Below are 13,127 nucleotides of genomic sequence, written 5' to 3' on the forward strand. Positions count from 1 at the left end.
TGAGGATCAAATGACTGCTGAGCAGACTCACTGAGGGCTCCTCTGCAAATGTTCTTGCCCTTCTCTCTGGCACTCATGACAGTGAAGGGCACTGGGCTGGCCCATGAAGCCAAGGGGGGCAGGTACCCCAGTACCTCAGGCATCACATTTCCCCAGTGGGCCTGGAGAAAGAGTGGAGGCCTATCCACATGGGGTATGAGGCCCTTCTGGACTGGAAGCACGCCTCTCTCCCTCCCCCAGGCCAGCTGGGAAACCGATTCTGCCTGGGTGGCCACAAGAGCTTTAGGGCCAGAGCTTTCCTCTGGGTCTCCAAAGCCACCTGGGCTGCCCAAACCCAGGCACCTGGCCTGCACTGAGAGCCTCAGAGGAAATGGAGGAACGGAACCAAGGGCTAACTAACCAGGTTTTGGTAAAAGGAATCAGGACAAAACCCAGCTCTGAGCTTAATTAAAAAAGAGTGCTTAATCCCTCCCCCAACGAGTGTAGATCACCCACAAAGGAGAACAGGACTGCCAGTGGCCAGGAAGACCCGAAGCCTTATAAACAAGCACTTGGGGCTGTGCAGGGCAGCTCTGCTATGATCTGATACAATGACTATTGTCAAGGAGGGCTGTTTTTCCATGTTTTTGTATCCTTTTCTGCGAATTTTCTTTTGCTACCTAATTTCATGCATCAGAGGTCAAAAGACAAAAGGTCAGGCCTGGTTTGGAGGCAGCAAACTCCCCTTCACCAGGAACGTGTGTCCAAAGGAGCGCTTTGAGGCACGGCATGCAGAATGCAGGCACCGGCAGGTTTCCTCCCCGCCTCATTCTCTTTTGTCACTTCATGGAGTACACACGAGTCTACGTGCAAATTGCATGAAAAATGAGACACCAACTGCTGTACCAAAGGAGGAAAAAAAATCGCCCTCTTTCAATTCACCAAACTGTTTCCATCTCATACCTTATTTGTAAGAATTTGTGCCTAACAGGAAGCCCAGCTGAGAGCTCTCAGCCCGCCTCTGCACAGAACCATATAAAATACTGAATCTGAACAGATATTCTTTAACTGTTGTTGTTGTTTTTTCTGGGAGAATTTATAAAGATCTCTCCGGAAAATTACCAACATTTGTCCTAAAAAGTGCTTTCATTGAGATTTGCAGCAGCATTTTAGTATAAGCAATTTAGTATGATTCTTTTAGTGTATTTTGTTTTAGACCTCCAATCTTTCCAATGCCCCATGTTGGATTCTTAAGTAATAGCAGACTGTTAGTTTCCTTGTGTGCTAGGTAGACACATAGATTTATAAGGAGACTCTAGCGCAGTGGTTCTCAACCTTCTGGCCCTCATGTTGTGACCCAATCATAAAATTATTTTCGTTGCTACTGTTATGAGTCATAATGTAAATATCTGATATGCAGGATGGTCTTAGGCGACCCCTGTGAAAGGGTCGTTCGACTGCCAAAGGGGTCGCGACCCACAGGTTGAGAACCGCTGCTCTAGCGTCATGATTTCCCATTAGAAAGATTTTCATCATTTAGGAGGGAAATTATTTTCTTGTCTATGCTCATAAGCCCCTCGTATCAACTGGGTATGCCAAATGGCTTTCATCTGACGAAAAATAAATTAAGGGACATCTTTACTTTTTCTTTTTTTAGACATTTTTTTTAGTCTATTGGCATTTAATGTCTGAAGGTCTGGCCCCCACCTCCAGTACAAAGTAAAGCAGAAGTTCAGCATGTTGGGAGGTGTCTCTGGTTATCACTAGACACGGGTGCTGGCTGCAGGGCTCACCTCAAAGGCCTTTTGGACCCCAGCCCAGCTCCTCTTTTCCATCTCACCCTGGGCTGAGTCCTGGAGGAAGCTAGCAGCAGATAGCTCGTCCAGTTGCTAAAATTAGGTAATCAGCAGCAAATCTGAAAGCATTTTAGAGCACAGTTTTATTTCAGGCATGTTTTCAAATCCAGGCTTTAAATCCCACAGTTCCATCTCCTCCCTATAAAACTTCACCCCCCCCACCCCCCCCAAAAAAAGGCCATAAAAATCAGTCTAGCAGACTGAGGTATCTGCAAGGTCACACTACAGGCTCCAGGGGAAGTGCCCCAATCCTGCTGTGACCCTCTGCTACAGCTCTGACGTTATTACAGAAAAATGGAGAACGAAGTAAGTGAGAACATTAAAGGGCCTACTTGTAGGCTGGCTTCACTTCTGTTTAACATTCTGCTCTGCGTCCAAAAACTTAAAGAACTTAACCTGTGCACTCACTCAAAATCGCTTGAAAGTAGGTTCCTCTACGTCCCACTACTTCATGGAATCAAATTATATCACATTAAAATGTTATTAGTTTGAAACATATTAGATAAATGCAAGTCTAGGCTGGTGCATAAATATTTAAAGCTCACATTACACAGAAATATCAGAAGAAAAAGGGTGGGGAGAGCTAACAGTTCTTAGTATAAATATGGCTAGAAATAAAGCATCCTACATGTAAACTGTCTTTAGCAACATATGGTTTTATTACTTACAAATTATGACATTGTTAAATCTGAAAGGAAAGATAAGAAATAAACTCATTTGCACTTGTTTTCAATGTTAAACAATCAGAGGGCCCGTAAATCTTTTCAGTGCTTCGTTTTGGATTCTTAGGTAATAGTGGATGGCTGGGATGTGTTGGCAAATTTTAAATATAACTGACTGCCTATTTTCCATATTCATATATTTTAATGTAACTCCAAGAGAGTGAATTTTATCTGAAAATTCTTCAAGAGTTGCCTTCAAATCATCTCTGTGCATATGTATATGGCATACACTTGACGTCTGCCATAGGTACCTGTGCGCTGGAAACCAGTCGTGGAACTGAATTGAATTACTGGATTTGAGTTTAAATGAACCCATCTAAAAGACCCAGGTCTGCGCTTTTTGAGGCTTCTCTCAATAACTTGTAATTAAAGCAAGGAAGGCAGTACAGTAAAACAACAATAGCAGTAACCCACCATGAGCACCAGGTTCCCGAACACAGCCCCATCGAATTTTCCAGCGGTACCCGAATATTTCTGGGTGGCCTGCCGCTAGCACATGGTGCTCCAGCGAGCCAGTGCTCGAAGCCCTATGTGCGCGGAGGACCCTACTGGCCGCAGAGATGGATGCTTTGATCCAAACCATTCCTCAGCCCCTTTCCGCCGAGGGCGCCACTGGAAAACTGCGGCGGCGACTAGTCTGCATTGCGCGCTTTTTTTGCGCTCTGCGCCCGGGGAGATGTGAGTGAAGAGACTCCCCCATCCACCTGGGCGCCAGCCCTAAGCACACCCCAAGCTGGTACAGAGAGGGACCTACTCGCCGAGACTCGGTGTCCACCCTCAATCCTGACCCGTTCAGACCCAGCAAACGAAGCGGGGCGGGGCGGGGCTGGGCTTTAGGGGCGCCGCCTGCCCAAGGTGCGTGCCACGTGCGCACTCACGGCGCGGACCCCAAATCCCGCTAGTCCAGCTGCGGCCTCAGCCGCTCGCAGAAGTGGGCTCCCAGCTTTAGGGCGGGGCCTCCTCCTCCTCGCCTGCTCCTTGGACGTCGGCTCCCACCCACTGTCAGCCCAGAGCCCCAAGGCCAGGGTCGTTCACCGCGGCTTCTCCCAGGGCTCGCACAGAGGGAGGCCCAGCGGCGGCCCAACCTTTGCTGGATTCCCGGCGGGGTGTTTCGGGATGGGGTGGGGGCGGGGCGCCTGGCCGGAACTGGACCCGGATCCCGGCTCCGTGAGCCCTGGAGTCTTCGGGTGTCTCCTGGCCGAGGCTTCTCGCTTCGCGACTTCGGCCTCCCCCTCCCTAGACTGCAGCGTCGGATGCTGGAGGGAAGCTCGCGTCCTGCCTAGGCCAACCCCTTCTGCGACTCTTTTCTCTTCCTGTCACTCTGTTCTGGGTTTCTGCTTTCTCCCGCTCAGAGAATGCCAGAGCGCGCGGGAGGCCAGAGGAGCTGCGCACCGGCCCCTCTCCTGTGCCCCCAGTCGGCCTCCGTGTTTTCCTCACTCTCCATACTGTCCTTTTCTATAGGTTCTCCCCGCATTCCCTTGCCGGTCTAGCCAGCATGTCTTTCTGCCTCTAAATTTGTCTCTTTTCTCCCCGGTGCAGCATTAAACAAGTCCACGTGTATCGAGGTTGAAGTTCCGGCAATGTGGACAGAGAGAAAGCCTACTCCGTCCCTGGAACATGTCCGGGCGCTATAGTTTGGCTTCCCCTTGAGGTGGTGCCGGCGCCGGTTCTGCCATGCAGGCCGCGGCTACCAACGCGCCGGCTCCCTCTTTCTCATTCGCTAGCTGAGTGTGTCTGCTCCGAGTGTGGATTTCTCTGTCTGTGGTTGCAAACCAGGGCAAGGCTCTCCAAACCGAAAGCTGAGCGGAGTTGGGTTTCTAGCATTCTAGGGCTGCGGACAATCTAAATAGGGGCTTTTCCTGGGATCCCGACGCCTCTCTGCTCCTCGACTCCACGCATCCCTGGCCCCTGCCCAGTATCTCTAGAGCCGCAGCGTCAATTCCGTGTGCTCCGAAGAGGTTTGCCACCTGCTCCGCGGCGGGGAGCCGGCCCTCGGTCTAACGCTGCGGGAAGTCGGGGAGGTCAGAAGCGAGAGGAGAGAAACCCACAGCGGACAGGGTGGGCCACAGGACGGCGGCTGGGCCTGGGTATCCCGGGAGGAGGGAGCGGGCTTTGTGAATTCTGACCTGGGCGCTGGAGCCACAGGACCCGCGCAGGAGCAGAAGTAAGGGCGGGCGCCCCCTCGGGAACGCACAATTGTTTTGCCTTGGTCTGGAACTCAGAGAATAGGATGCGACGGTGCGGGGGTCAGGTATTTCGGAACCAGGCAAACCCACCATTCGTGATGCTTGGCCTAATCCTTTGCCCTTCCTGGGTTCGGAACAGGAACAGAGTACTGTCCGGTGTCCCCTCCCTAATCCAGAAGCCCCACAAAGCCAAAACACACGCGCAAAACTCACCAAAGCACCCCGCAAACACAAAAACTAAAGCCAACACACGAAAACGCAAACCCAGATCCCCATCCAAACGCACAGCTCATAAAAAAAATCAAAATCAAAGAAAACAAAACACAAACACACACACGACACCCACTAATGCAAAATCAAAACAGATCAAAGCACCACGCAGAAGGAACAGACTTCAAACGACACACAAAAAGACAACCCCTAAGAACAAAGTTTAAAAAACACACACAAGATCAAAACCCACCCCAAAGATCACGACTCACAGAGCAAAGCCCGTTAAAATGAAATCCACGAAAAAACAATACGCAAAACCCCGAAACAAAAGACTCATACATAATTTAAAAAAAAAACTCACAGAAAACAAAACCAAACAAACCCTCTAAATAGAAAAACAAAACAAAAGGAAACCCGATCGACTCCCGCCCCCAGCCCGGGGTGAAATGTCAATTCCGGGAGGGCTTTTCGTCTCGAGGTGCGGACAGGCCTCTCTTCCTGGGCGCAGCCACCCCGCGCGGCTGAGCCGGAGGCGGGAGGCAGAGGCTGGGCCCGGCCGCGGAGGGGAAGCGTGGAGCGCTCCGAGATGCCCCCAAATTAAACCGCCGGGCAGGGGCCCCGACCCGCAGGCTGCAGAAAGGAGGCGGCGGAGGGTGACTGCGCAGACTACTTGGTGGGGGGGCCGCCCGGGAATCCACAGCCACGTTTCCGATTGTGGCGAAATCCGCTCCGTGGATAAGCGATGTCCGGTTCCCGCCGCGCCCCCACCCCCTTTCTCCAGCTCTGGGCTCTTTCCCCCCCGGTTGCGGCCCAGCCTCGTGACCACCCCCTCCAAAAAGCAAACAACTCCCTCGCTGAGGACGATTCACTTTCCGAAACTGCCCCTGTCCGGCGGGCCAAGAGTCCTTCTGTGGAGCGCTCCCCCGCCCCGGAGAACCGCGCCCCTTCGACCACCCCGCAGCGGGACCCCGCCGGCTTCCAGTGGCTGAGCCGAGCATCTGGACTCGGGGTTGGGGAGGGTCAGGGGAGGGAAGTCTTGAGCCGGGGCCGAAGAGCGCGGGCTGAACATGCCACCCTTCTACCCGGTCTCTCTTGGGCTGATTTCCCCTCTGGAATCAAGTCCAGGGGCTCAGGGCCGACGCAACGTCTCGGGGCTTGAGGGCCAAGGGATTCCATTTATGGGCCGGGGTCAGGGGTCCGGGACGCCTGCCCGTCTCCAGGACCCCCTGAGATGGTTCTGCTCAGGCCGGAGCTCCAAAGCGGAGGGCCGGATTTTATCTCCAGCATTTCACATCTTAACCGCTGTGCTACGGACCAGAATGGGACGTGGTGTGGGGAGAACTGCGACCAGGGGGCCGAGTAGGTCCTGGAGGCTTCAGGCTTCTCGTACTTCTCTAGAGCTAGGGACCCAGCAATGGCAATAGCAATAGCAGCTGCAAATTAGGGTGGGGGTGGGGAGCTGGGAGCTCTGGGGGCGGGCGCCGCCCTAGGGGTGAGCCTGAGGAAACTGGATGCTTGGCAACATCTCCTGCTTTTGCACCCCCTTCAAAAGCACCTGCTTGGCAGATTGGTTAATTTCTTTAAAAACAAAAACCAGGCCTGCACCCGCCTTCGCAGCCGGGTGTGCACCCAGAGGGGTCACCGGACCCGCGCACCGCGGAGAGGGCCGTGATACCAAGTCGCAGGGGTTTATAGAAGGTGCTGTCTGGAGGCCGGGGCTCCAGGCTCGTCTTTGGTCGGCCCCTTCCCGTAAGTGCGCGGGCTAGCTCCCGGCTTTCTGAAACCTTCCTTCCCTCCTCCCCCACAACCCCTTATAAAAGTCCAGGGCGGTGTGGCTGCGACACTGTTGCTCTCCTGGCCTTCAGCGCTGCTCCGGCCCGGCCCGCCCCGTCTGGCCAGCGGAGCAGGCCCCTCTGCACAGCGCGGACACCTTGCCCGGCTCTGGGCAGGCCGTGCGGGGCCGCACGCTGGGGGCGCGGCGTGTCTGGGGACATCTTGTGATGTTGGCGAGAACAGGACATGATCTCACATGGCGAGAAGCTCTTTAGTTCCTTAATCATTTCACGGTGCCTTCGGACGCTTTTTTTTTCCACCTAAAACGTTTAGTTTCAGCTCAGTGATCAGCTACCCCAGCTCGGCGGGGGAGCGGAAGGCTTGAATTATTCCGACCTGTGAGCGGCCCCTGACACCAGAAAAAAAAAAAAAAGAAGCACAAAAAAAGTGGAAACTTTTCCCCCCCTGTCCATTCCATCAAGTTCTGAAAAATCAAAATGGATTTAGAGAAAAATTATCCAACTCCTCGGACCGGCAGGACAGGTAGGACCGCGATACCCGCTCCAGGCGCGCTAACTCCGGGACCCAGCCGGGTGCTGGTCCTCCCGGGGCTTCGGCCCTGGGGGAGGGGGCCTCATTTTTGCCAGGATTGACTGCCTGTCTGTCTGTGGCACGTCTGTGTGTCTTCTCGCCAGTCTATTCACGGACTTCTGCATCGTTCCAAGTGTCAGAGAGTTTGCTTATTTTTCCTCTATTTCTGAATATTTATGTAGGTGTCTCTGGGGGAGGGGGGTCTGAAAGTTTGGGTCTGTGTGTTTACATATGGGTTCAGAGTGTGCAAGAGTGACAATGCGTTTGTGTGTCCCTGTATACCGGGTTTTCAAATGTCTGAGTGTGTGTCCACGAGTTTATGTGCCTGTGTGTCTTTATATTCAGAAATGTGTTCGTGTGTTTATGAGTTGGTGTTCCTGGATACTGTTCTTTTGTATCCAAAATGTGTGTCATATATATAACTTGGATAAGCCTCTGAGTGTATATCTACTCTTTTTAAAGGGTCTGTGGTCATCTGTCCTATTCTAAGTAATTTTGGAAGTGAGAAAGGTGTGTACATGTCAACAGCTGTTCACTGTGTACATGCCAATATACACAAAAGTGCCAGCCTCTAGGTGCAGGGATGGGTCTAGGGCCTGTGGGGTCCTGTTGTGCTAAGCCTGTGAACAGGCTCAGGTCCCATTCTATTAGGAGAACCAGGAGTGAAAGTGTGAATTCCGGGGGTGTGCACAGACCCTCAGTGTGTTGTGGGCACTGCTTCTCTCTGTGGGCACTTTTGAGCCTACCGTTTGTATAAAAGGGTCTCCAGCAGCAGGCACAGCATTGGCAGGTGAGCGAGCAGGCAAGCCTATATGCTAGTTGAGACATTTCTGGGGACCCCCGGCCTGCCTTCGCTTTCACCTAGACAAGCCTCTGACCTGTGTGTGTGTGTGTGTGTGTGTGTGTGTGTGTGTGGTGTGCTCAGGTTTCATCTGTGGGTGCCCCTCCAAGGGAGGGGAGCAGAAGTAGGGTGGACATGGGTGCCTCCTCTGGGCATCCAGTTCTGGTGCTGGTATGCGGACAGGCCTTTCTGACACAGAACCAGGTGTGCCTCCCACAGGCCCAGGCAGTGAGTAGCAAGATGTGTTTAAATCTGAGAGGAGGTGGCAGGCAGCGGGAGCCTCTGTTTGCCCTGAGGTAAAAGCTGGGTATAGGAGCCTTTTACTCCTTAGGCCAAGTGTGCTAACCCACACCCAAACACACTCCTGGCCCGGGCAAGCACTCCCTTTTCCCCATTCCTGTGGATCTGTGACCTCCCATCTGTTCCTCAGCCCTAAATATAGGTCAGAAAGCAGAAGGAGAGAGGTGAACTTATAGCCCAAACCCAGGACAATTCCCAGGGCTTAGATGTGACTGAAGAGACGTTAGGGCAGAAATCGAAGAGGCAGAATTGAAGAGGATCCCCCAGGTTGAGAGTGCAGGAAGGGGAACCCCTCTGCTCAATCCTCACTCTTCCTTCTTTTCCCCAGTGGGTTCCTGAGTAGGTGGGACTCCCAGAGGTGCCTGTGCTGGGACTAGGGTTTGTGTTTGTGTTGGGAATGGGTGAGTGTTCAGGGGCTGGCCCCTGCTGCCTTTCCCTATGAGCGAGCAGTCTACAAAGAATGTAATTCATGGCGGTCGATGGGCTCTTTGATTAGTTCAATCGCCTGAATAATCGTTTAATCAATAAAGCATTTCATTCCTCATGGAGATGGGTCTGGGTGGGGTTGGGGAGGGGCAGTTAGGCTGGCCAGCGTCTGAAGTTCTGAAGAGCCACGCCCCCTCTTCATTGACGGGTTGGAGTCAGGGCGCCCTTCCTAGGTCACTGGGAACATCTCAGGTGACACTGCACTTCTGCTGGTCTGCCCCAGCCTGGGCCCCACTAGGGAAGAGGAGAGCCAAGAAGCTGGACAGGCTGGGGGCATCCAGGTCTTGTTTGGGGGTTTTTACGTGGACTTCCTCCCTCTCCTAACTTTGAGGCCTTTTATGGGCCTCTTGACCTCCCCTTGCCTTTCTTCAGAACTGTATTCCCTTCTGTCTCTTGATCTCAGTTTCCCCATCTATACACGGGGGAAGGACTCTATGCCCTTCTAGCTTTAAGCCCAAGATCGGCTGAGGTCAACCCTGAGCAGGGAGCCACTTACAGATTTTCTTGTCTAGTTTTTTCCTTGTGTTACCAAAAAGGAAAAACTGAGGTCCAGAGAGGGGCAGGGACTTGTGGAGGACTTCTCTGACCTCTCATTCCTGCTGGGAGAACACCCCCTACCCCTTGCTGCCACCATGGGCATCCTTGGAGAAAAACTACAATTGGGCAAGCCAGCTGCTGTGTGAGTTAAGGCTCCCCAAGGCCAGGGAGACCAGGATAGGCAATGGCATCCAGCCCTCCCGCTCGAGAATGAGCCTGTGAACGAATGATGACAATATTCTCTGCCCCTGGATCTCCATCTTCCAGAACCTTGAGAGGCCTCATCTCAGGGGCTCTTCTCCCTATTAGATACATGGGGAGACTGAGCCCTAGGAGAAGGGCCCCATCGCCTAAAGTCTTCAGACAGAGAAAGGCAGTCCCAGAGGCGCCCGGTAGCACTGGTAACGAAAACAAATCCTGACAGACCACGGACATGGTTCTTGAGAAACCCGGTTAAACTCTTCCCTTTTGTCACTCACTTGGACGATTCTTACAGATGGACCTGGGCGGGGCAGAGCAGACCCCTGATCCAGGAGCAGGAATCAGCTCTGACCCCTGGCGTCGGTTGTTGTCTCTCTTTGATGTTTTTGAAATGAGGATTAGAGAGCACCCACCAAGTTAGGACAGCGATGGCTGTGTCACCTTTGCCTTAACTGAACTGAGCAACCAGTCTGAGCCCTGTGAGCCTCGCTTTGCCTGAAGCAGGAGCAGGGAAATGGGCTGGACTTGGGCTGCGGGAGTTTGTCTCGGGCCCACAGAGCTATAGCAGCCCCAAACCGCCGACGCCGCGGGGCGCAGGAGGGGCTGCACGTCGGAGAGAGGGGAGGCGGGAGGCAGTGTGCTCGAGTGCAGCCAGGTTTTGTGGCCGAGGACTGAGGTGGATGTCTCTCTGAGGGTGTTTTGGCTTCTCAAACATCCTTCTCAACGGGATTTCTTTCCGTAGCAAAACTTTCAACGGCAAAGCCATTTACATAAATTGGGTTTCTTCCCGGAAGGTTTCGTTCCGGGTCTCCTGCCTCCAGCGCTTAGTTAGCACAGGGCCGGGCCCGAAGTCCTGCTGAGGGCGGGGAGGGGAGGAGGGAGGATGGAACCACGCGACTGTTGCGCCGAGCGAGGCCCGACCGCTCTCAGGGTGGCGGCGTCGGGACCAGTTCCTTGCTCCCCTCTCTCCTGGACCCAGACTTGTGGGCTCACGAGCTTCCGGAGGCTGGACCGAGGCGCGGGAGCCGGGCTTGGCCATGGGGTGGCTCCGAGCCGCCGTTCGGTGGTGTAAGGTTGGGCAAGGTGGCCAGGATACCAGGTCTGGTGATGCCTCTTGGCGTTAGAAGTTCCCGGAGGCCGGTCCACCCCGGAGGCGGTGAATTACCTCCGACCCAGAGGGAGGCTTCCTCTGACCGCAGCGCACAGTGCGATAGGGGCTGCTCTGGCCAAAGAGGTTAGGCAGCCCGACCCTGGCCTTCTGTGTGAAATGGGAATCGGAGCTGTTTCTGTTCCGGTTACGTCTGGCGTCCCGTCCCACCGCGGCAGCGCTCCCCGGGCTCTGTCCAAGCCTCCCCGGTATGGGAAGGAAAGCCGTTTGCGTGGGTACGTCCTCGCTGGGTGCTTTGATTTGGTATCGTAGCCCCATGCCCACTCCCAAACGCCCACCACCCTGCCATCCTGAGAGTGGCTCTGGAGAGACCCTCCTGAGAAAAGGTTCCCGGCCACAGCCTTTCCTCTCGCCCGGACTCGCTGTGTGACCTTGGACAAGTCGCATCCCGCCTCAGCCTCAGGTTCCGCATCTGTAAAATGGGGACAGTTTAGCCTCAGGGCCCTCCCTATTAGCTCAAATACTTTAAAATCTGGGTTTCCAGGCCTGAACTCAATGAGAGGGGCTGGAGGTGGAGATGTCACTTGCTGTGCCCCTCAAGGCATCCTCACCCCACCCTTGTCCCCTGCCCCCTTGTGGGAACACAGAGCCGCTCCCCCTCCGCCCCCCCCCCCCCCTCCGCCCCGTCGAAATCTAGTCACTTTCAGTCTGCGTGCCACTGGTGGAGCGAAAGCGGGATCCTTAACTCATTCTGGTATCTCAGCGCTGTTACGATCTTTCTGCTCCAAGGCGAAGGGGGGTGGGGGTGAAGGGTGATGGTTGGGGGTGGGGTGAAGATCCAGACAGGCAGGGTTCCAGTCAAAGAAGAGATAATGCCACCACCCCACCTCCGTGCACGCGAAACCTCCTGATCCCCAAGAGGCTCGCCTGAGACTGTTTCCTGCAGCTGTGCCTGGAGGGGGTGGGGAGGGTCAGCGCAGGAAACTTAACTGCGGTTCCTGGGGCAGCTGGGTCTGGGACAGGAACAGAAGGTGGGCTAGAGGACTGGTCCAGTATCGGGGTGTGAGAAGAGGAGCAGAGGTAGAGAGAGGGGAGACTGAATGACCTGGGCGTCTTCTCAGAGTCAACATGAGCTCTGTCCTCCTTACAAGTCCAGGTCTGGAGTGGGCATCCCAGAGCCCTTGTTTTGTTGGGTTTATGTTTAATGTTAGAGGATCAGTGCTTTTGAATGCACAATGGTGGGACTTGGGACCACTCCCATGAGCTGCTGGCCCAGGAGAATCTTCAGTGTCTCTGCCAGGACCCTGGCATAGGTAAGCGCTCACAGAACTATTGCCTCCTGGATATAGACCGCCTGCCTCATGCTTCCTTTTCAAAGACCAGTTCCTTTGATTGTGGCCTCAGGTTCTCACACCCCCTTGAGAAATTGAGACTCCTTGGTCAAAGACCCTGTCTTTCTGGACCAGGAAGGTTTTGTTATAAATTCCCCTGGAGAGGGAAAGTCAGGTTTTTTCAACAGCTGAAAGCTGCAGCAAGGTAGCAGCATGCCTAGTGTGGCTTGGCAGGGCCCTTGCAGATAGAATGCACCCACCCGCCGGCTTCAGGGACCCTCATTAGCACTGGACGGGCCTGGGTTCATTCAGTTCCCTGCACCAGATGTGGAATTACCCCTGTGGACAGAAGGCTCCAACTGCTTGAATAACTAGCCCCCAAAGCATCTGGCAGCTCCTGGCCTGGAGCTGGAAAGAGGTGCTCAGGGCTCGGTGCTTGGGCAACTCGATACAAAGCCTCAGATAGCCTCTTCCTACAGGAGCACCCTGATTACCAACTTTAAAGGAATGTGAAAAAAAATTTCACCTCAATGTCTTTGCCTTTCAGTCATCACAGATTTGGGAGCGCCTGGGGTAAAAAGAGGGAGAGGGGTGTACGAGGAGGTAGCGGCTTAGTCGACACGATACAGTTATGAAATGTTTCCACTGGCAGGAGCTCCATTAAAGACTACGTAAGCCAACTCTGCCCATTTTACAGGTGAAGAAACTGAGAACGGGGCAGATGTGCACACGCGAGTCTGTTGGTGCTTAGATTGAAAGCCGGTTCTCTATTGTACTCGTCTTTCTCCAACATCCGCTGTGTGTGTGTGTGTGTGTGTGTGTGTGTGTGTGTGTGTTTTCTGGAGACTATTTCCCCACCCCTGCCTTGGCTGCCCCCAGGCCTTCAGGGTATCTCAGGGTCCCAACGCCGCAGCTTGGAGGGCAGGCTCCCTGAGAATGTGCCGGGGGACTCTCCAGGCACTAGGTGGATCCCCTCCCCCTCCCTCCATCCCGGCTTCACTAG

General features: G+C 54.1%; 1 protein-coding gene across 7 annotated transcripts in view; it reads left to right on the plus strand.

The window, feature by feature from the left end:
• The first annotated feature begins 7,148 nt into the window (after positions 1-7,148).
• Positions 7,149-13,127, plus strand: part of PAX5 (paired box 5) — a 154,916-nt gene continuing 148,937 nt past the window's right edge. For 3 of the 7 annotated variants that reach the window (XM_023744544.1, XM_023744545.1, XM_023744547.1), the window contains exon 1: positions 7,223-7,272. In XM_023744544.1, coding sequence (XP_023600312.1) covers positions 7,227-7,272 — 46 coding nt within the window. In that variant the 5' untranslated portion in view covers positions 7,223-7,226. Of the gene's footprint in view, positions 7,273-13,127 lie in introns of all 7 variants that reach the window. The other 4 variants (XM_023744548.1, XM_023744546.1, XM_023744549.1 and 1 more) reach the window with 2 other exon arrangements.

This window comes from Myotis lucifugus, unplaced genomic scaffold (assembly GCF_000147115.1).
Source record: "Myotis lucifugus unplaced genomic scaffold, Myoluc2.0 scaffold_472, whole genome shotgun sequence".
Lineage (NCBI taxonomy): Eukaryota > Metazoa > Chordata > Mammalia > Chiroptera > Vespertilionidae > Myotis > Myotis lucifugus.